This window comes from Dromaius novaehollandiae, chromosome Z (genome assembly GCF_036370855.1).
Source record: "Dromaius novaehollandiae isolate bDroNov1 chromosome Z, bDroNov1.hap1, whole genome shotgun sequence".
Taxonomy (NCBI): Eukaryota; Metazoa; Chordata; class Aves; order Casuariiformes; family Dromaiidae; genus Dromaius; species Dromaius novaehollandiae.
In genome coordinates, this window is record NC_088132.1 from 34,943,447 (window position 1) to 34,964,709 (window position 21,263).

General features: G+C 42.3%; 1 protein-coding gene and 1 long non-coding RNA gene across 4 annotated transcripts in view; both read right to left on the bottom strand.

The window, feature by feature from the left end:
• LOC135324699 (uncharacterized) overlaps positions 1 to 7,494 on the bottom strand; it is a 36,973-nt gene extending 29,479 nt beyond the window's left edge. The window contains exon 1 of the long non-coding RNA XR_010385994.1: positions 7,318 to 7,494. This is a non-coding gene — a long non-coding RNA (uncharacterized LOC135324699). The remainder of the gene's footprint in view (positions 1 to 7,317) is intronic.
• Positions 7,495 to 11,538: 4,044 nt separating this feature from the next.
• LOC112978807 (CDC42 small effector protein 2) overlaps positions 11,539 to 21,263 on the bottom strand; it is an 85,308-nt gene continuing 75,583 nt past the window's right edge. For all 3 annotated transcript variants that reach the window (XM_064501870.1, XM_064501871.1, XM_064501872.1), the window contains 3 exons: positions 18,354 to 18,455; positions 13,741 to 13,858; positions 11,539 to 13,552 (listed from right to left, as the gene is read on the bottom strand). In XM_064501870.1, coding sequence (XP_064357940.1) covers positions 13,760 to 13,858; positions 18,354 to 18,455 — 201 coding nt within the window. In that variant the 3' untranslated portion in view covers positions 11,539 to 13,552; positions 13,741 to 13,759. The remainder of the gene's footprint in view (positions 13,553 to 13,740; positions 13,859 to 18,353; positions 18,456 to 21,263) is intronic.

Sequence of the window (21,263 nt, forward strand, 5' to 3'; positions counted from 1 at the left end):
CCAAAATCAAGTGCAAAAATAGTAGGAGGTGTATCTACAACAATGTGTGGCTGCTGAGTCTCCACAGTCCATCCTGTATTCAGGAGCTCATAACATTGAAGCTTTATCTTCATCTTGCATCCTTCCTCAAGTATCTAATAATTTCTCAAGCTTTGAGAAAAGACTTCTCAATTTAGTATGAGAGGTCAACTCCCCCATCAAGTGCCACCCCCATGGGCATCAGATCCTGAGACCTCCCAGCCCAAAGAGGTTCCTCTATAGCAGATGGGACCCAAATGAGCTACAGAAATACTACTCTTTTATGGTCACGCACACACACCTCCCAGGATGCTGCAAACACAAAGATGCTTGCGATACAAGCTTCTGCAGAGCTTGACAGTTAGTGACTGCAATCTCCAGTCTGACAGTTACTGCAGCCTTAAATAACTTCTCTTCAGCTAAAATAAGGCCAAGGCAAGGGAAAGGAAAATAGTAATGAGCAGCACACAAAGTCATGGGGCTATCAGAGCAGAAAAGCAAGCAAGAAAAAAATAAGGCAGCAGCACTGGCAACATAGGCTGGACTTTGGCCAAGAAAGGTACTCAGGCCAGCAGTCTCAGAGGGCTTGAATGGGAAGGAGAGGAGACTGCGGCAGGACATGCACCTCCAATGCGGCAGCGCAAGCTCAGCAGTCAGTGCTCAGCTCTCAGCAGAGCTGTGACAAGCGTCCTGCTTTGATGCCTTCATTCAAGTCTCTACAGTCACGTTTTGTGAGAGATGCAGCTCGAGAGAGAGAGACTGGGCTGGTTTTACCAGCGTGGGAAGAGCGTGGCAGCAAGTGGGAGGCTGGTGGGAGAAACCAGTGCTTGACAGATGTCAAAGCTTGTCTTGCTACAAACTAGCACAAGAAAACAGGTGTTATAAACACGTGACATTTTCACACTAATCTACCTATCTGGAGCATACATCACCCTGCTTCTTATTTTATGAAGCAGGGTCTTTATTTGCACTTTACTGCAGGGAGCAGAGCTCTCATTCGCTTGACAAAAGTATCTGGTGTCTCCTGATGGTCAAAGGTGCACAGCCAAATGCTTAACTGCAGCAAGACCTGAGCTTAAGGCTGATCAGGCTGACTCCATATTATTTTGTGTAACCTCTCACCCAAGCAGAGCCAATAAGAGGCTGGAGCATGAGTCAAGACTTGGGCCTGCTGGTGCATGTACAGTTTTGCTCCATGTGTAGTATTCTTGAACAGCATATTTTGAAAACAGCATATTCCCTTCCAGTTTAGGAGTGCCTTTTCTTCCACCTAGCCAGAATAAAGGTGGTTTTATACTGACAGCTCTTCAAACTTATTTATAGGGAAGTAAGAGGTGAAAGATGTCCAAGAACAAGGATGATTTTTGACAGTGGGGAGTCAACTGTTTAGCAGCCCTAAGAGGAGGCAAGAGAAAGAGATCCAGAACTTAACCAGACTTGTTTATGAAAGATAGCATAATAGTCCGAGTTACTCATTTTATTCTCCCTCCCCCATATGTATATATGCTAGGTAGTGCTTACTTCTGAGTGCCAAATGCAGCAGAAAATATGTAGCTTTTTCCTTGTATTATAAATTCATTGGAACTTGTTACTGTCTCAGTCTGGGGGAGGGAGAAATACAGCCTGCGGTTTCCTTTGGTATGGTCTTCAGAGATATGGGACAGCCTTAAGGGACACACAGCAGAGCCTTTGTATTTCCGATGCGGTGATTAACTTAGGGCAGTTGAAATACTTCTGCTCAGTGCATCTTGCAGGAAACTGATAGGTCACAGTCTCTGGCTGAAGACCATGCTGGAAATGCTTAGGAGCAAGGCACGTAGCTAGAAGTGAGGATGCACAGAGCAACTGGAGATGGCGTTGCCAGCAGAAAAGCATGGTAGCTGCCAGTTAGGCTTTTCTATTTAAGCTCTAGCACATGAATGTAGTACAGTAATATGGCATATACATCACTATATCAAACAGCAACTCTGTTTTAACTTTTAGAGTGTACATTGTTTTCTGCTGCCTTTTTCACCTCCCCTAGGAGCTGAAGGCTCCAAGGTCATCACAGAGCTAGAAACAGCAGGTTGTTAAAATCCTCTGAAAGAGGCAACCATGAGAAAGAGAGGCTTGTTGTGGGGATGAGGGCACAGCACGCATCCCAGCTTTGCCCAGCTCAGAGCCAGCCATTTTAAATTGATTTGTAGCAGAGAAGTTAAAGGAAAGTGTTCAAGATGAACAGGATAAGCAATGTTACACAGGGGTTTTTCCTTCACCTACTTGCTTTTTCAGGACTTTAGGCCTTTTAAAGACTGACAGCCAAGTGCTCAATAAGGAATGAGGTTGCCTAGGTTTGACATCTAAGGTTACCCTACAGAAGCTGCAGAGTGGTCTGCAATGGCAAGGAAGCAAAGTCATACCCCTTCAAAAAAAAAAAAAAAAACCAAAACAAAACAAAAAAAAGACCACACACAAACACCATACAAAGTTTCATTATTTTTGTCTGGATTAGATCATTTCATTTTTCCTCTCATGTAGCCTGAGAAACCTGTGCCCCATGTGTCTGTTTGCTCCTTGCTAGTTGGTGTCACTTACCCCAAAGAGACACATGAAGAGGAACAAGGGCAACAGAAGATCATGGGGGGATGCAAAACACTTGCAGTAACCCCAAGAGACCTCCAAACCTTTACACACTACTTTAGCAGGCAAAATCCTCAGTATAGCCTCAGAGGGAAGTCAGAGGTGTTAATAGGAACAAGGGTAGCAGATTTCTTAGTGCAGTGTTTTGAAGACAGAGCTTAGTGCTCACCTGGCCACTTTGTGTGCAAGAGGAGCGCCGGCACACTAACATGGGGGCTAATGCAGTAGGAATGGGGCAGGCTAAGAAAGCAGGTTCAAGGTAGCATTAACTCTCAGGCACATGGTAGTTAACTTAAGGTAGTTAAAATACTTCTGCTCAGTGTATGTTGTGGAAAATGGACAAGTCACAGACTGTGGCTGCTGGGGCAAGTTGACCAGGAAACACACATGTTGCACAAAAGCTCCTGCAAGGAGCTAAATAATCCTTGAGGCCATCAGCAAGCGAGCTGCATCACTCATCTTAGTCACTCCTGCACAAAACCCAGCCCTTCACCCCTTTCTGAAGGGGGCTGCCACAAAAACCTCAGTTTTTGGTCAGCTGCAACAAGCTCACACCATTTAGCTTGCCATCCTCCTTGAATCATAAGGAGTCATCTGCCTCCCTGAGCCCTCCTCTCTGCCACATTTTCACCAACCCAAAAGGCGTAATCACCTGTCCCAAAAGCATTCCCTCCTTCAGGGCACGACCATAGTACCGCTCCAAAGACATCGCCCACCTTCCCCTATCAAGGCAGGCTTACCTGACCAGAGAGAGCTGGTACAGCCTAGAAACAGAGACTACTAAACTTTCCTTTGCTCACTCTGAAGAGCCCCTGCAACAGCCTGCTTGCTTTTGCTGGCTTTTATACTCAGCCACTTGCTGCAACATGGGGCAGCTGGGCAGCCACACTGTGTGCCCGACTTCTTAAAGAAACACAGTCCCACAGCATACACCTTTCTGTGCACTTTATCCTCCAGGCAGGCTGGGATTTTTCCATTGCTTCCCATAACCCATGAATGCACAATCAAACGCACTTGCCAATTAAAGAGCCACGAACAATCAAACTCAATATTCACATTGCATTCAGCTACAGGAGCAAAATGGCATGACCTAAAGTGCAAACCTCTAATGAGAGCGTGGAGCTACATGCAAAAATCGCATTCCTCCACTAGTTACCCTGTGCAGAAGGAAAATAGATGTGTGTTAAGCTTTGTCTTCGGGCATGCGGGTTGGCATTTCTGCCATCACGGGCATGGCTACGGGACCGTCTTTCCACAGCCGCCTGGCAGAAGGCAGAGCTTGGGCCTGCGTGCTGGCACATCATCGCTTGTGTTAGGAGCAACTAAAAGCTGGATTTGAAGCAGGGATGTAAAAGTGAGAGGTTCTCTCCCGCTCTTCACCCAGGCGATCCTAAGTGCTTTTGCTGACATAAATTAGCAAAGTAAAAGTTAGCTGCGAAGGAAAGTGACCCTTAATGAGACGAGCTGTGTCCTCTCCCGGCTTAGTTCCTGCAGCCCTTGTACAAATAAATTATTTCATTAAAACAAATGAGGCTCTTTGACAAGAGTGATGTGACCCTTTTTACTTTTCTCAGAAGATCTGCTTTTTCATATCTTGTGGTAATTGCCTGACGTGATAGAGAACCCTCCTGTTCCCCTGCTGCGTCTAAAGCTGGCTTATCTTTCTGGGTTTCATGGCACAGCATCCAGGCAAGGGACAGGGCAATTAGCTTAAGGGAAAAAGAACTATGAAAAAATGTTAACGGATCCATATAATTATTAATACAAAATAAATTAGTTTTACTTTTCAAAGCGTCTATTACACATGTGTGCTTGTGTGCCTCACTGAAGTAACCTTTCAGTAAGTGTTACCGCGTTGGGAAGGGAGGCTGTGGCCGGGGATGCCACCATTTGATGCAGTGCTACAAAAGCAAAATGCTGTGCTGCTGTTACCCTTCAGAGGCTGCTAACCCCCAGCCGAATATCAAAACACTGCTAATGCTACCTGCGGAGCATTCCGGGAGATCTTTAGGGCTAATTTACCTAGGTTCTTTATTGTAAACCTCACTTAAATACATTAGTTCCTGCTGCTTGTTCCTCATAATCCCTGTGAATGTGGCTGTGATGCCATTTACAATGGGGGGATTAAGACTGACCTCAGGTGGGAAAGAAGCAGCATCAATAGCGGATAAAGTCTTAAGAAATAGTTTTCAGAACCCCCCCTAAGTAATAGGCAGAGCAGGAACAAAAACGCAGATGACGTGGTACACCAGAAATCAGTGCAAAGTCATTCAAAGGAAAATGCAAGGCAGTGAAATCTTGGACCATGCGTACGTATCACTTGGCCTGAGGAGGAAAGACCCATCTCATTCACAGGTTCATTTATGGTCAAAAGATTTAACTGTAGGATTCTGACTTGGAAAATAGCCTATATTCAGTCTGGTCTGCTGTGAAACTGGCTTTACCTTGGCACAGTGAGCTATCTAATGCAACTGCCTGTCCAGCACGACCAGTGCCCACTGTCCAATTATCCAAATATTTATCACAACTTTTTAAACATCTTGTGATGCAAACATCAAGATTGCTCATATCGTGGGGCTTTTATAGCCCATATGGCATGGTTTGTTGGACAGCACCGTGGAAATTTCCTGCTTACAGAGAAGCATAAATTTAGCAGGCATGTCAGGCCCATGGAGAAGGATTTCTCTTCATGGGTGTGGATAGCTTTCCTCAGCGGCAAAGCTCTCCAAAGGAGCAGCTGCACATATTTGATCACGTTTTTTCCAAGAGCAGTGACAGCCCTGGCCATCGTATTGATAAAAACCAGCTCTGCCCGCCCTGCCGCTATCTGAGGGGGCTGCAGTAACCCTCCTCGAGGGGGGCAGGAGGGAGAGTCCTCCTCGCTGTTATTTCTCAGCCGGCCTTTCCCTTGTGTTAGCCCAGTGCCCTTGCTTAGAGACTCTGGTTGCAGAAGGGCTTTCTTAGCTGACAAAAGGAGCTGTAAGCGTCTCGTGTCAAGTGGCTTTGGCATTTTGGGTTGGGAAAAAACATCGTTTCAGCACTGGCCTGGCCTCCGCCTTGCTGTGGATGAATATTCGGAGTGCCGCTATGCAGGAGGCAGATGTGTGTCACGTGCGGAAACTGAGAAGGGCCTCATGGCCCAGATAGCTGCAGATCCTAATTCTTAGAGAAGACACGATTGCGTCTCATTATAGCACAGGCCTTGGGGACAGCCAGCACCTCGGGCGGCCGGGAGAAGGATCTGCTGGGATAAGGCAAGGGCAGTATCTACGTAGGTCAGCACAGCTTCATGTCGCTCTGCGTGCTTGGCCATGCTAGTGTATTTTAAAAGGCCAGAAAACCTGTTTAAAATTAAGCTTTGCTAAAACAGTCATCTTGATGCAGCTCTGAAATTCTAGGTTTTACAAAACCGTTGCATCGGCCGCAGCGTTTCCTTCCATCGCATATTTCCACTGCTCTGGTTATGATTCAGCGGAGGAGCGAGGGAGCTCTTAACCAGCCCATGGCATGGTTATTTAATTCCCCTCCAAGGACTGCACTGGGCGCGCTTTGGCAGGCTCCAAGAACAGCAGCATCTGTGCCATGGCTGAGAGATGTAAACAGATAAAAGTGGGTGGTTCTAGCTAATAAAACGAAATACAGGGACTTTGTCCCTTACCAGCAATATCATCCTGATTGCAGCTCCAGCAAAGGGGTGTGGAAATGGACTGCTGAATAGTTTTCTAAGAGGTGTGAAGCAGTTGTAATTTCTGTTGATTTTTTTCTTTTTTAACCCCCACCCCTGGAAGTGCACACAGGTACCCGTCGCATCTGAACACCACCCTATCTATGTTCACAGTAAGAAAAACTAGTTTGTGTTTAATAGACAGGCTTCCAAGCTGTCGAACAGAGCTTCATCTCACAGCTCTGCTCACCACGGAGCCCTGCTCCCCCGGGCTGCTCGTACCCCACTGTTACAACAGACCCTGCTTATGCCATTTGGAGACCGAATGTCGGCTGCAGCTTACAAAGAGAGTGGAAAGCTTGGCACCTACTACCTAAAACAGTGAAAAATGAACAAGCCTTGCTGCATTGGACTCTGGTTTTGTGCCTGTTGCCAACAGCTCCTTTTCGCAAAGAGTACCGGGGTAATTGGTCAGGGTGCGGTGCTTGGCCATGGATCCAAGGTGTCCCTCCTCCCCCATCTCCTGTCCTCCCAAACCCAGAGCGTTGCTGGCTGAAATGTGGTCACAGACTCCCTAATTCCACTTTCTGAAATGTTTTTCTCCTTTATGAGTGTGAAGGGAAATGCCACATGACAACCCCTCCATCCATGCGTTATCTCTGCTGCTTAATGCACCCCCCCCCCCCCGACAAGAGAGGACTCTTACTGCTCCAGCAGGTTAAACCGTGACAAGCGCAAAAAGGCTGCAGCGTGCCAAAAGGTACATTAGCATTAACCACCTGGGAAGCGTACACTTCTCCAAGGATTATGAGTCTTTGCATGTTTTATTGCAGCTGTAAAGATGTTTTGCTAAGATAAACTGTTTCGGGACATTTCCTAGATTTTACGAAACTGTTGCATTAGCGTTTACTTCCATCACGTATTTCCATGTGGCTGATTCAGCCATTTCCCGAGAGTTGTTGCCGTTTATGAAAACTGGGTTGAGCACTTCAGAATCCACTCCAAGTAATACCCACCTTTCCTCCGAGATGTGACATCTTGAGAAACATAATTGCATAACAGCCTATTTCACGCGTTTGGTGAGGACGTGGCAGCAGGTAGGAAAAGAGAGTCCAGATCCTGTATGGAGCATGAGGGCTACTCACACCATTGCTGTATCATCAGATCAGCGACGTACTCAGTCACTTCCCACCAGAAACTGCAAAAATGCAAAGTGTGTTTATATCTCCTAGCAGGTATTTCAAATTATTTGCAGCCTCGAAAGGCTGTTGTAATGGTGAGGGATGTGAAAAACAAAGGAAAAACCAACCACCCCTTCATGACATTGAAGGCGCAGCTTGGGAGAAACCATGTGCGTTCTCGAGAAGCAGTTGCCCGTGGCTCTGACATGCACAACGCTGGTAGAAAACCGGCACTCACTGAATGCAGACGTTTGTACATGAAGCTTTTTTATTGCTTAGTGTTTTGAGGAAAAATAATGTCTATCTATATAGTGGATCGTTCTCTGCTTCATGTTTAAACACCTCCTCCCATTAAAGTCACTGTTACTCTGATAAAACCTATTGTAAGCCTTTACTTCTATCTATATCTTCTTGAAGTGCTAGAAAAATCCAGGCAAGCTGACTTTGGTGTGACCTACCAGATCTCCTATAGCGCTGTGTGTGTGTCGTGGCTTACGAAGAGTGTCTTCTACTATGGCCAAGTCCCAAAGGTAAAGCATCCACTTCACATAAAAGAACTAACATGCCAAGCATAACAGTCTACTTTTATTTTCTGCTAAAAGGCTCTCTTAATATCTTACTATCTAAGGAAAGAACAGCAGATTTAGGGAAAAAAAATAACTGGGCTGCAGACTATTCAACTTTGCCATGAAAAGCCCCCACAAAACGCTTGAATAACTGTGTCATGATAGCTGAACTTTGCCCTTTGCGTGACAGCTCAGTTGTTCATAATGTGGTCATAGTTTTCTGCACCATATTTAAGGAAGCAAGTTTGGTGTTCAGCTAATTATTGCCAAGTCTACCAGCACTCTGATCTTCTGGGCTCATTTGAGAACCTGTCTGAAGTCTCAATTCGTAATTTCTGTCAGCTTGCCTGAAGGCAGAAAGTCACATCTCGCTTAGCGGCCATGGGTGCAATTAGCAGCAACGGCAGAAGTGAGAGAACCACAGGGCCGGGGTGGATTCACTCCCAGTGAAAACCACTCAGCCTGGTAACTACACTACCGCGCTAAGCGTAGCCACTGCGGGCGCAGCATAGTTACCAGGTTGAATGGTTTTTTTTCCTTCAGAAAGCTTGATGCTGAAAGTGCAATTACGACTGTCTTTCAACAGCCAGGTTAAGCCACCAGTGCCCCCAAAAGAGATGATTTCTGATCCCATGCCACTTGCTCCTATGCTCGCTCTGCACAAGCATTAAGAAACTGATCCAGGTTAAAAAAATTTGGCCAAAAAATAGGTTAGTTCCCAATCCAGTCAGCTGTATAGCCAAATCAGGCACAGTGCTGGCACAAAACTTGAGAATAAGTAGGTGGGACCAACCTCATTCAGTGCAACCGACATTCCTTTGAAGCACTTCTACTAATCCTTGGCAGAGCCAAGACATCATATTCAATATGCTTTAATGTCATTGTCACTATATAGATCTACAGCCAGGACTACGTTATGCTTGCATATTATAATTAGGGATGCTAAATACAATTAAGTATTCATCAAATTATTTATTGAATAGTGCCTATCTTTAAATAATGCATTCAAGCATCTGTATAGCCGACTTAGTAATGTTAGGTGACCATGTGCACATGTAACCACTGAGCACTTTGCATCATGAATACTGTGTCTGCACAGAGATTTCTCCTTATTGCCTAACACAGAGTGCTTGAAGAACCCTCCAAAATTCAGCTATAGTGACTTCAATGCACAGACTGTTATTCATAGAAAAAAGTTAAATTTTCATTAAGTCTCATTCTGGGGAATCTTACTCCCTGCTTGGAAATAACATCATTCAGCCACACTCAGGATTGCTTAACTTCCAAATAGCCCACATTGCGCATGGCCTCAGGCCCAGGCAGACAGGTGAACTCCGTAACTTCTTCAGAAAGAAGGTAGTACTGTGCTGAGCCTTCTTTTTAGGTGTTACGGGTGCGTAAGAGCAAGGCCATTCTTACCTTCAGTAATACACTGGTATAGCTATATTCTGGTCTGTGGTTGCAACCAGTATGTTTTCGCAGAGTTAATACGAAGCCTCATAAACTCTTATCCCAACTGCCAAGTCTTTAAAAATCTTTATTCTGAAAGTGTTTTCTGCCCTGATGTAACTGTCTGTGCTCAGGGAAATTGCATTATACCACAGAATCTGCAATCTAGACCAGATTTCATCATTCTCTCATGTTAAAAGCAGTTTCTGAGGAATAATAAAATGTTAAAGAGTAAATGTGCATGGTTTTCTGTGGTAAGCCATGATGACAGAAAAAGGGACACGGAATGAGAAGTTGGAATTTTTGTTGTTGAATTTCAAACAGATGCAATAGCCCAGCTATGAGCTGGAACTCCAGAATCCAGGGCCGTACCCGTTCTTCTGAGATCCTTAGCAGCAGCTTTTGATCTGTGGGCACACATGCTACTTGAGCCTTAGTCCTGGCCCCACTTCTTCCACTCAATTGTTTTCACAAAAATAAAAACCTAATACTCTTTTCTTTGGTGAATGCGTGCTATTTCATCCTAGTTTCAGAATGGAACATAGTGTGTGTGTACATATATATATATATATTTTAAGTATATAAAGTTCACAAAATCTTGTGAGCAGCATGTGTAATAGAGCTCTTCAAGGAACATGAAAATCAGGAATCACAGTAAGGCATTAACAGATACAGATTGCCCCTGAGGTTGAAAAAAATTACTGTCAATTCATTAAGAGGCAGCTCTATTCAAAGCCATACACACAAAATAGTAAAAACAAAATTAGACCCTGTTCCCCCCAAAAGAAATGGAGTACTCAAGTCAAGATAATTATGTTGTGATGAAATACGTACTGTACTTGTACTTGATATGAATGTGTCAATACGCAGATAGGGTGAGATCTATGCTTTCCTTAACCGTTAATTTTCTGGGTCTGAGAGGTGTTTTTTTTTTTTTTTTTTTTTTTTTTTGGTATATTATACAATGGCCAAGTGCAGTGCCACTGGGGAGCAAGACTATGTTCAGAGATTTGGGTGCCAATTCAGCATCTTCTCATTTTAAAAAGATGCAACAGGACTGAACTGCTTTAGGCAGCTAAACAGGCTATAGACTAAGCATGAGCAAGCAGACTCCCTTGAAGAGGTCAAATAATTTATTTTAATAAATGGCTAAAGCATCTTTTAATCTTAACACATTAATCTTAAATGCTTTAGTAAGCCTAGTGCTTTGTGGGTGCAGTAACTCCTTTTTGACCTTTCTTTCTTGGATTTGTGAAAACATTTATTTCAGTAGTGAATACTCCTATAATTCTGGCTAAATCATTGTTTCTTTATTTGCTTTTCCACCAGGGTACACAGTACAAATCTTCCATAACCTGAACTATTTAAAAAAATGTTTTGCAGTTGATCCTTATCTCATGGTTTTCTCTTGATCTTTCTTTCCTTTTACAACTAGCTTTTTTCCTTAACAGCAGCTTTTTTCCTTCAGCAGCTTATCACATGGCAGATAATTCAGTACCATTCTTAAAAACAATTTAGCATGAGCTTAAAGTAGTAAATTGGTTCCTGAGGAATTAACTTTGAGAGTGTAATGAATTAAGCAAAACACAGAGTAGATGGCACTGTGCCTTGCAGGTAGATTTAATGGATATGTACATATTATTGTGAAACCATGTTTAATTGGTCTTCTACAGATCACCACAGTAAAATAATCTGCATCACTATCAAGAGCAAGGAAGCAGGAAGCCCAAAGGGGAGAAAACCTGCATGAGAGGTTTTGGATTTGTTTCATATTAAGAAACCTTCTCTGAAGTCCTTACAGATGCCCCTGGTAAACACACTAAATCAATGAAACAAAACTGCTTATAAAATTAAGGTTTAATCCACTTGTCAACAAAAGGGTCGAGTGGCATGAAAAAAACTCACGCCTGCAAATTACTTTTTCTTCTTACACTAACAGGTTACTCTTCTGAGAATTTTCCCCAGCAGTTTGTCTGTAGGATGCAAACGTTTTTCTAGTGCAAATGTAACTTATGAAAAAGAAAAAGGGTAAGCCACCAACTGAAAGAAAACATTTATTGAATCAAAGTCAATACTTTCCTTTTAATATCTACAAGCCAACACTGAACTGACTTTATTCAAGAATGAACACAATGTACAAAAAAAGTATGTCTGTTATAAAAATATGTCAAATTTTTTTTCTGGCTATTGAGCTGAAGACATTTTGACAAAGGCAAGATAGTTTAAGCAAGCAAATTTCAGCTGCAGTTACTGATGACAAAGTTAAAACCATTTTGTAATCATACTATATTTAAGACTCATTGATAAAGTGGCATTGGAAATGCTGACCCCTTAAAAAAAATAAAAAGAAATCACTGCATTGCCATGTGTTTATGCACCCCAGACAACTGAACATCCTGATCTTGTGTCGTCACGAATCAGTACCTTTATCGGTGAAGACTACCCAACCTAACTGGAACTATTCAAGCAGATAACTGACACCTGCCACTGGAATACAACTTAGGGAAGGCCAACTACCTCCATGGCCATTGCGTTTTGCCTACTGGTTGTGAACTGGGAGACGGGAGTAGGCAGGTTCGTACATGTTGAAAATCAATCTGATAGCTGTTGCAATGTGAAATCAGGGAAATGATAGGAAGAGAAGAAAGAATGATTTGTGACAGCATCTGTCTTTATAAACACGTGTATGTATAAAAATGAATCTGATTAAGCTCAGGTGTGCCTTATCCGTCAGGATGATTTTTTTCCCCACATTAAAACTCAATCAGGATTCAAACCATTGACTTGTTTCAAACCACCAACAAGGAGGGGGGAGAAAAAAAATAAAAGAAAAGGACCATTTACAGAGAAAAATCTGGAAACAGTGCAATAGTAAAATACAATTTTCACAACGTGTGAAAGAGAAACATGCTTTGGAACCTGAGCAAAAGGCTTTTTACTGACTTAGTAAAAAGTCACCCTGTATGCTGTTTTCACTGGCATCTGTTCTGCCAGATTAATATGTTGCTCTTAGCAACTTCCATGGCCCCGAAATATTTAGTACACAGAAACTGCCAACTACTTAGAGAGGTCTACTAAACTGCAGCTAATATTGCAGGCAGTTTGACATGCTGCTACTGGGAATGACCGTACAGCCTAAAATTAAGAAAAACTGTAAAAGGAAAAAGAAGCAGCCAAACATGATGCTTTTCTTTTTTTAAATAGACTAAAGCGCTTCCACAACACTTAAGATACGGTACTACACTGGTTTACAGTCTCGAGGTCAGCTCTTTCAAAATAAATATACTGAACATTTACAACAAATGCCTTATGAATGCAAGCTCTCTCTTTATTATTTCAAGACCAGTTGGATAAAAACTAAAATAAAGACATAACTCTGAAGCAGCTAAGTTACAAGTCCTCTTTCAGAGACAGGCATGACTTGGTGCCACAGCTAAATTTTCACCAGCAACAGTATCATCAGTCCGCAGCAAGCAATTTTTTTTTCTGGCACCGAACGGGCCACCATACAAAGCAACTTCACAAAGCATGCGGTCATCTACTCTGCTGATTTTGTAGGAAACAATCATTTGTGCTTGCAGGTCCCAGACCTTTCAAAAATGGATATGAACAATGAGAGATTAAAAATATTAATGGAAACCTCACTCGATTCTAAATTACTTGAGTGGAGGAAGAGATTTAAAGAATAAAGAGCAACTGAATGCTGTGCATTAGTATTTGTGAGAGGGATGAGGGAAGCTACGGTTGATGCTTTAATTTGCCTTAAATCCAAAAGTAAAAAAAGGAAAAAAAAAAAGGAAAAGAAAAAGCTAAAAACAATCCTAAACAGCTCTACGTCCATAGTGCTGGTAGAGGCCAATGTGTGCATGCCACTGAAAGGCACAGTAGGACCAATCTGAGAAATGGCATCATCAGAGCAGAACAGCAACTTTTCACTGGAGTAATCACAACGGGTGAACAACGAGCCATCACTTCTCTCTTGTCATGAACACAGAAAGCAGTCACCAAGGCAAAAGAGGGGACACAGGAAAGAAGATACAGGAACTCACATAAACCTGTAACACAGAAAACACATATTAAGCTGAGTTTTGAACACTGATACCAAACCTTCTACCCAGAAATGCATTTTCAAATCGTGCATCATAAGGACGCAGCTATTTATAGGGAACTAATTCTGACACGCAGCAGGACGTTCTTCCTTACTATTCTACCGGTGCCTAAAAAGCAAGAGCGCGATACTTACTGGAAAGGTTTCCCCAAGGTTATCCTGCCTTTGTATCTACAAGCTGCATCTGAACGTTTGCAGACATGCCGCCTCCATAGCCCCCCTTGGACTGCATTTGGTTCTGAATGGAGCTCACCTGGAGACACAAGGGAAAGGGCATCAGAGAAAACAAGCAAGGCAGCTGCAAGGGACCCATGCTCTCTTCTTGCCTGGGGTTTGGTGTTTGGCCTGGTTTGGTTTTCCAACACGCTCTATCCATTAACACTTGTGCATTACTTTTGCATGAGGACATCGGCGGAGTCGGCCTGCTGGAAGCATCAGCCCTGCTGGCAGCCCAGCAGGGGAGAGGGAGGGACTGGTGCTGATGCAGAAGTTTTCCTCTCTCCCAAAGAAAACTGGCTGATTCAGGCTTTCACTGAGCTGCTTGATTACTCAAGAAAATTAAATGAGATCTCTTGCTGGCTTCCAGCTCCACTCCATCTGACAAGCTGTAATTTAGTCGGTTATATGGGAACCATTCTTTGCTAAGTATGATAAAGCAGTGAAGTTAACATCACCACCAAGTTAAAAATATAATAGACAATTTCAGAAGTATCTGGATAGTATCTGCACTGTATGGTTAATTTTGGAATATTTAAAACAAAAGGGCTTTGTAAACCAAAAAGGAGCCTTTGGGATGCAGAAGTTTGTTTGTTTTTTTAGTAGAATAAACTTTTTTCCTTAATTGATATTATCCCTTTAATCAGCAAGGCATTTATTTTTTAAAACATACTCAACCTATCAACATCTCTGGAAATAATTTATTTGAAGTTATTTCTAGGCTGACGCAAACAAATGCACCCCACCACCACCACCCACACCACTCTGCCTTTCATTGCTTTCTTCAATAAAAAGGAAGCAAATGCATAGTTTTCTTTTGTGCTTGTGCTGCATGAATCAAAATAATCATCTTCTAGTGCCTGCAGGAAGAGAACTCCAGAGTAAAAGGTTTGGCTTTTTTCTATTCACACCCAAGAGCATACAGAGCAAGTACACCACAAACATGAAGTAACATATGTATTTAAAGGTACAGCTTCTGAAACTGGACTTGCAGCAAGAAACCACTGTCTGCAAGGCCCTACTCAAAATTATTTCGGGTATGCTCTTTCATAGACACCTCAAAAATGGAGATATATCTCTGAGTAGTTTGCATGATACTTTCCTGTGGAGGTCTGTTTAGAAGAGTGTACTGAGTTTCGTCTTTGCAGACAGGAAAGCAGCCGCCTTCCCTGCCAGAAGTAAATCAGCACTGCTCTTTCCTGCCTGCTCTGTTTCAAACCAATGTGAAAAAAATCCTGTTTTAGGGCTTTTGCCTTTGACAGCACATTGCAGTGCGATGCAAAAGATCTGAGCCTTTTTATGTACTTACACAGCACAAGGTAAGGCCATCTGCTAGCTTGGTGCTTTGCTCAAGTACCATAGCTGTGGTAAAGCAAGGTGATGTTGAAATTTCTCTCCAGGGAGACCTGTTAAGAGCTGGTGCTCTGGTGGGTCTGACACCAGAGACCACAAAACCAGTAAGGAAAGGTGGAGGCAGACTGCAACCACCTTCACGGGGTAGGTTTGAAAACTTTCCTGTTTCTCCACGCTGATCATCACAGCATTTTCTGCTGGTCTTTGGGTAACAGGAGTTTGAGTGTAATCAGTCTATTTCAGAAAATAGTTAATCTGCGGGTAGATGTACTTAGAAGAATGACTTAAGGCCAACACTCGTATCACCTGAATGAACCCTAGCTCTAGCAAGGCAGGGCTAGAAAACCCCCCCACAGCCCCAGGGCATGTCTGGCTGCACAGCCGTGGCACTGCACTCGCCTCGCAGCCTGACGGCCTCCCCCACCGACAGCGTATCAACACGGGCGGCAAAACCAGACAGTAAGCTCTCACGGGTCCTTCCAAAGTCTCTCATACAGATGCTTGTGTTAGTGGGCAAGCAAGCATCAGTCTAAAATACTGAGGCTGTTGCACCTAAAGCAAAACAAACAAACCCTCCAGCAAAATTAAGCTCGACTACAGTAACAGTCCGGTGGCCATCTTGTACACGAAAAATTAACATAGGAGACATCCGGTGTCAAAAACAGTGACCACAAAGCAGGTCTAGATCTTGTGCTGACCAGGCAGCACTCCCGAAGCATCCTCCTTTTGAGGCAATCTAGACTACAAGCACAACAAAGTACAATTTTCCCTTCAAAGATATCACTGCCTTCTGACGATACATAACGGCAGCACTCTTTCCTGCGCTACGTCTCATTTAGCTACTCTAAGGATTCAAGAACTTTGGATGGGGAAAAGGGTCGCCCCAATTAAAGATCATACAATCTGTTGTGCTGCAGCTCTATCTCATTAATTTCTTCCTTTCCCTTTTTCCTCCCTGTTAGAATTAGAAACTAGCACAGATGGTCCTTGAGAAAGAAAACAAGAGAAAACCTAAGGCTGCAATACATGAAATCAAAGGAGAAACTGCAGAGTATGAAGCAGAAAAATAAAGCAAGAAGCTTCACCAGAGAATACAAAGGTAAGAAAAGGAGGAAGGTGCTGGGAAGGAGAAGGGAAGCGTGCACAGAGAGCTCCTACCGTTTAGTTTTACCTTTGACAAAGTAGCAAGGTTCTCCGCAGAGCAGGCAAACAAAAAGCACAATATTTCAGTGGTCTGAAAACTACTGTACCTGAGAGCATGAGGATGGATAAAGAGCAACGCTGATGAAAAAGCCACAGAGCAGACACTGAGTGGAGAACCCAACTTATATGGGGAAAAAGCTAGCGAAGTTCCAGGTGGTTCACCTAAGGTATTCAGAAGACGGAAGGCCTAAAGAGATTGACGAAGCAGTAAGTGTCCATACTATAAAGAAAGTTAAGCAACAGAAAAAACACATGGCGATAAGACTGATCTTGCACATTACAGTGTAAAGGATGTACAAGGAGACAGGATGAAGTATTACACAGTGATTTACCAAGAAGGAGGCAGGAAAACAGGCAACGTGAAGAAGATTTGTGCTTCTGAAGAAAGAGAGTTTGCAAAAAATAATCCTGATCTGGAATCAGAGAAATCACTCTGGTCATTGATGCAGCACATTAACCAGGTGTGAATGTTCAAAAATGAAAGAAAGTCCACACAGACAGACAACAGTGGTTATTTATTATTTGTAGATGAACTGAATTTTATGCAAAGCAAAGGTGAGGGCAAAGTGTGTGCGTGTCTGTGCGTGTCTGTGGCGGGAGAGCAAAGCTTCAGGCAACCACCACAACCTCCCATGAGGCAGCTCAGTGGTGAGAGCAAGAAAGGTTCTCACCGGAGGGATAGCAAACAGCTAAAAAAACAAAAACAAAAAAGCCACGCATTTTCTAATTAAGACCACCTCTCACTCACTTCATCATTTCAATTTATACAGTTTTAAATATTAATGTAATATACTGCATTAATAGATAATGAGCTTTAATTGAATTTTATCAAGCTGAAGCTGTGTTTGTCTATTTAACTTGTTTACAGATGCTTTAGTACAGATCACTTCCAATCCATTATGTTGCTTTAGGAAAAAGTAGTATTTTGTTCGCCGTGTCAGATTTCCAAGGTTTTGCTCTTTCCCAGTAGCTACTGAGTTACAAGAGTTTTTTCCTGATCTCAATAAGCTGTGAAATCAAATTATAGTTTCTAGGAAGCTACAAATGACCTCACTTGCCTACAGTACAACTGACTTTCTTTGCAGCTCTGCTCTTTGGTCTGCTACCTCTGACAGAACTCCATCTTCCCCTTTACCAAAATCCACCATCTCCAAAACATTTTTTCTCACTTTAAAGGGGATTATTAAGATCAAGCAGCGTTTTTGCCTCATTCTCTATATACCACCCTTTTCTTAGATCACTTATTAACAAAACAAATATGCCCTTAAAAACAGACTGACATTTCACAGAAAATATTAAGTAGTACAAAAGCAATCTATCCTCATAAACTCCCTTTCAATATCCTGTCTTAGCCTCTGTTTTTCACTTTCAAAGATATAGAAACATTCATAGTTCCTATCACCTACAGGAAGCCACAAAACCCTGCCCATGACATCAGCACTGCTTGCTCTGGAAATAATTTGCATCACAAATAGGGTTAAGAGAGTATAGAAAACCTCAACAAGGACAAACAAAAATATTTGTATGAACCATGAACTAAGAAAAGGTAGAGTTTTAAATAAACTACACCAAAAATGATTATAAACATTTAAGATAAGAAATCTAATCTGAATTATATTTTACAGAGATTTTTATTCTAAAATACTCTAATATATTTTGAAATATACTTTATTTTAGTTCATAAATGCTATCTGAAATTCTTTTTTTAATACTCTACACATAGCCTATACAGTTTATACAGCACGTACTACATATTGTCAATAAATACAGAAATTTATATGATACTCCGCAATCTTGAATGCAAGCAGTTAAGGTTTGGACTTAAGACACTGGCAGGTTGTTCTTACGCTTTACAGAAACGCTTATGAACTCAGCAGAGAATCACTCCTTCAACTAATTGCTCCAGCCACAGTATTCGTATAAAATGTTCCTGGATCCTGTCTAAGATGAAATATTTTTCATCTGCTCACACTTACCGAATTCATTCCGCTAAACAGGTCTCCTGATCCTACGTGAGCTGTGTGGACAAAGTTTGTAGGCTCTCCAATCATGCTTCGGTCAATCCGCCGTCGTCTTTTCTGAAAGGCAGGTAAAGAAACCATCTGAGTGAGGTTCATTTAAAAAGACAAAACCAATATGCATCATAAATATAAAAGTTAACTGTTAACACTAATATTTTGTACACCATAGAGTATTTTTGTAGAACTGAAAGGCAGAGTTCAAATTTTCTGGTGAACTGACACATTAGTAATACCACACTAGTTTTTATTTGGAGGATCAACAGCAGACCATTAGAGCTGCACCGAGATCACTCCTAATGTTTAGGCCAACCAAATATTCATAAATAGCCTTAGTACATCCCACCATGTATTAAACAATATCTGCAGTGTTTCATACAGTGACTTCTGTCACTGTTTGTATTTATATTTGTATTGTTCTGTCACTGTATTTGTATTTAAACATGATGTGATAAATCAAATTTGAGGGTTAATTATTTGAAACAAGAATCAAAGAGCACTAGTGGAGCATATGAAACTGCTAACTTACAGGATTTGTGTTGCCTTGCTATGGCACTAAGGGACCTTACGTCCCTATTTCTAGGGATGTTCTTCACTGATCTGCGGAACAATCCCTTGAATTTGACCAGATTTAGTCACAGCCATATTCCTCCTGGAGCCTGGATATGCAGATAACTTGCACTTTGCATGACTGCAAGCTGCAGGGGTGTAGGGTGATGTTAAGGCAGGATGCCAGATTACATCCTAAAGATGCTTCAACTCCTGTGCTGCGAGACATAATGCAAGAACAACTTAACCTCAGTCTCCCCTTTCCCAGGGTTGTGGCTTCAATTTGTATTAATGTAATGCAATAACAAGCAAATGAGAAATCAGAGGCAGCAAGGACTTCCTCTAATAAAAGCTGCCTTGGTGCTCTGCCTCCAGCTGAACGTTGCGTCTGAAGGAGTAAAATGGAAACCCCTCTGTCCTCATCTCCTAGGCCAGAGCCAGCGAGCTCAAGCAGAGGGATGCACACAGCCTGCAGCTGCCGCAGGCCAGCACCTTGCGTTGAAACGGCGAGAAGAGCCACAGAGCACAATAGGAGTATTTCAACTTAAGGGAGGTGAAACAAAATGCGGTGTAATAGTTAAGAAGCCACATGAGCTCAGTTAAAAGCTTCCCATTGTCCTCAAGTCTGCTGCATCTCATTTTTAGATATGTCCCCACTTTTAGCCTGCAATAAGATCTTAGGACCACCCAGACATGCCTTGTGAGCAGACTCGCTGCTGTTAAAACACAGCTACAGATGAATCTTTATGAATCAGAGCCCACAGCTATGAGGATGTATCATGGGCCTTAGCCAGCAAGCATAAAACACTTGGTCCTTTCCTGTACCTCTACCCTATTGCTAAAGCCAGTTCCAGGAGGCTTCAGTACCTTGCTGCATCAATATCTAACAGCCGAGGGGTGGGGTGGGAAAGGGGAAGGCAATGCCACTCACCTAGAGAACGCCAAACAAGATGACCTGTCCCATGCCAAACCTATTAGTGAATTCTCTTCAAGTTTGACAAGCTCGACCAAATAAAATAACCGTATAAAAACCATTTTCATGTAGTCTGAGGGCTTTCAAGGAGAAAGTGTTTATGGAAATTAATCTGGATGTCTCAAAACCAGAAAGCATTAATATTTTTCATAGAGAGATATCAATAGCTACAGCAGAATCTATTAGTGTGTTTCAATGCATTAACATTTCAATCTGGAAGTCAAACTCGCTTATATATATAGCAATCTTTAAGTTACACATGATACAAGTTAGTAAGCCATATGTGACTAACTTGAGGGGAGAGATCTTTATGCCTACACTGGGTGAGAACTGCTGATCTGAAGCGTTCATAGCGTCCCCACCTGTAATAATTACTTTAAATACATTTTCTATATTTACACAATATAATATTGTAAAATGCTGAGATAGTTTGTTCCACAGGGGCAAGAATCTCTAGAGAGTCCTGTGCCACAGGAACACAACTCCATCAAAACACTTTCATAATTGTTTCAATTTTGTAGTTTAATTTATATTGCATTTTTGAGAATAACAAAATCAGAGTCATTTGTGTAAATCTAAATAATAAAGCCCTGAACTGTTGTTTTTAATAGTTTTGAAATGCTGGTGTTTTGATTCAGACCAAAACCAGAGATAATCTCAAAGTCTGTCCCCTTCAAGAACTTAACCCTTTTTTTTGGGGCAACTCAACCTATTTTCCTTCTATGCTTGTTGCTAAGAACATCGGCATATCAGTAACAGCATTAAAGTGCTGGTTTTCATGAAAGCCTAGAAGTGATTATCCTCTAATCATCAGCTAGTGAACCAGTAATCACTAGTTAAAGGGAACTGCCATCAAACTGATTCTTCTCTTCAGCAAGTTTCTTTGCTGAGGCCATCAGCCAGCTACGCCCTGGCACATGCCCACTGATGCCTTGAAGCAACAGGACTAAATTTAATGCTCTGCTAAATCAAGACCCTAAAGCAGTTCATGCTAAAAGCAAATCAAGTGCTGCTGTCTTGCTGCAGGAGCACTTAGTTTGCATTTACATTACATTTTTAGCTTGGCTCAGGAGCATGCTTTTGAAGTGACTTTGCCTGTCCCTATTTACCATGCTTCGACTGGAATTGCAGGGTAACCTTGGAGTACATAAACTGAGTTTCTTTCAGATGAAGCTGAACCAGAGATGCTTGCCCATAGCTGACGCACTCCAGCTGCTAGTGGATATTGAGGCCACAGGACCAGACATGCCAGTCCAGTCTGAAGTAAACTCCAGAATGCACTTAACAGACATCTTGGCTCCTTAATATCAATTGTTTTGCTCTACAAAACTGCTCTTATTAAGATG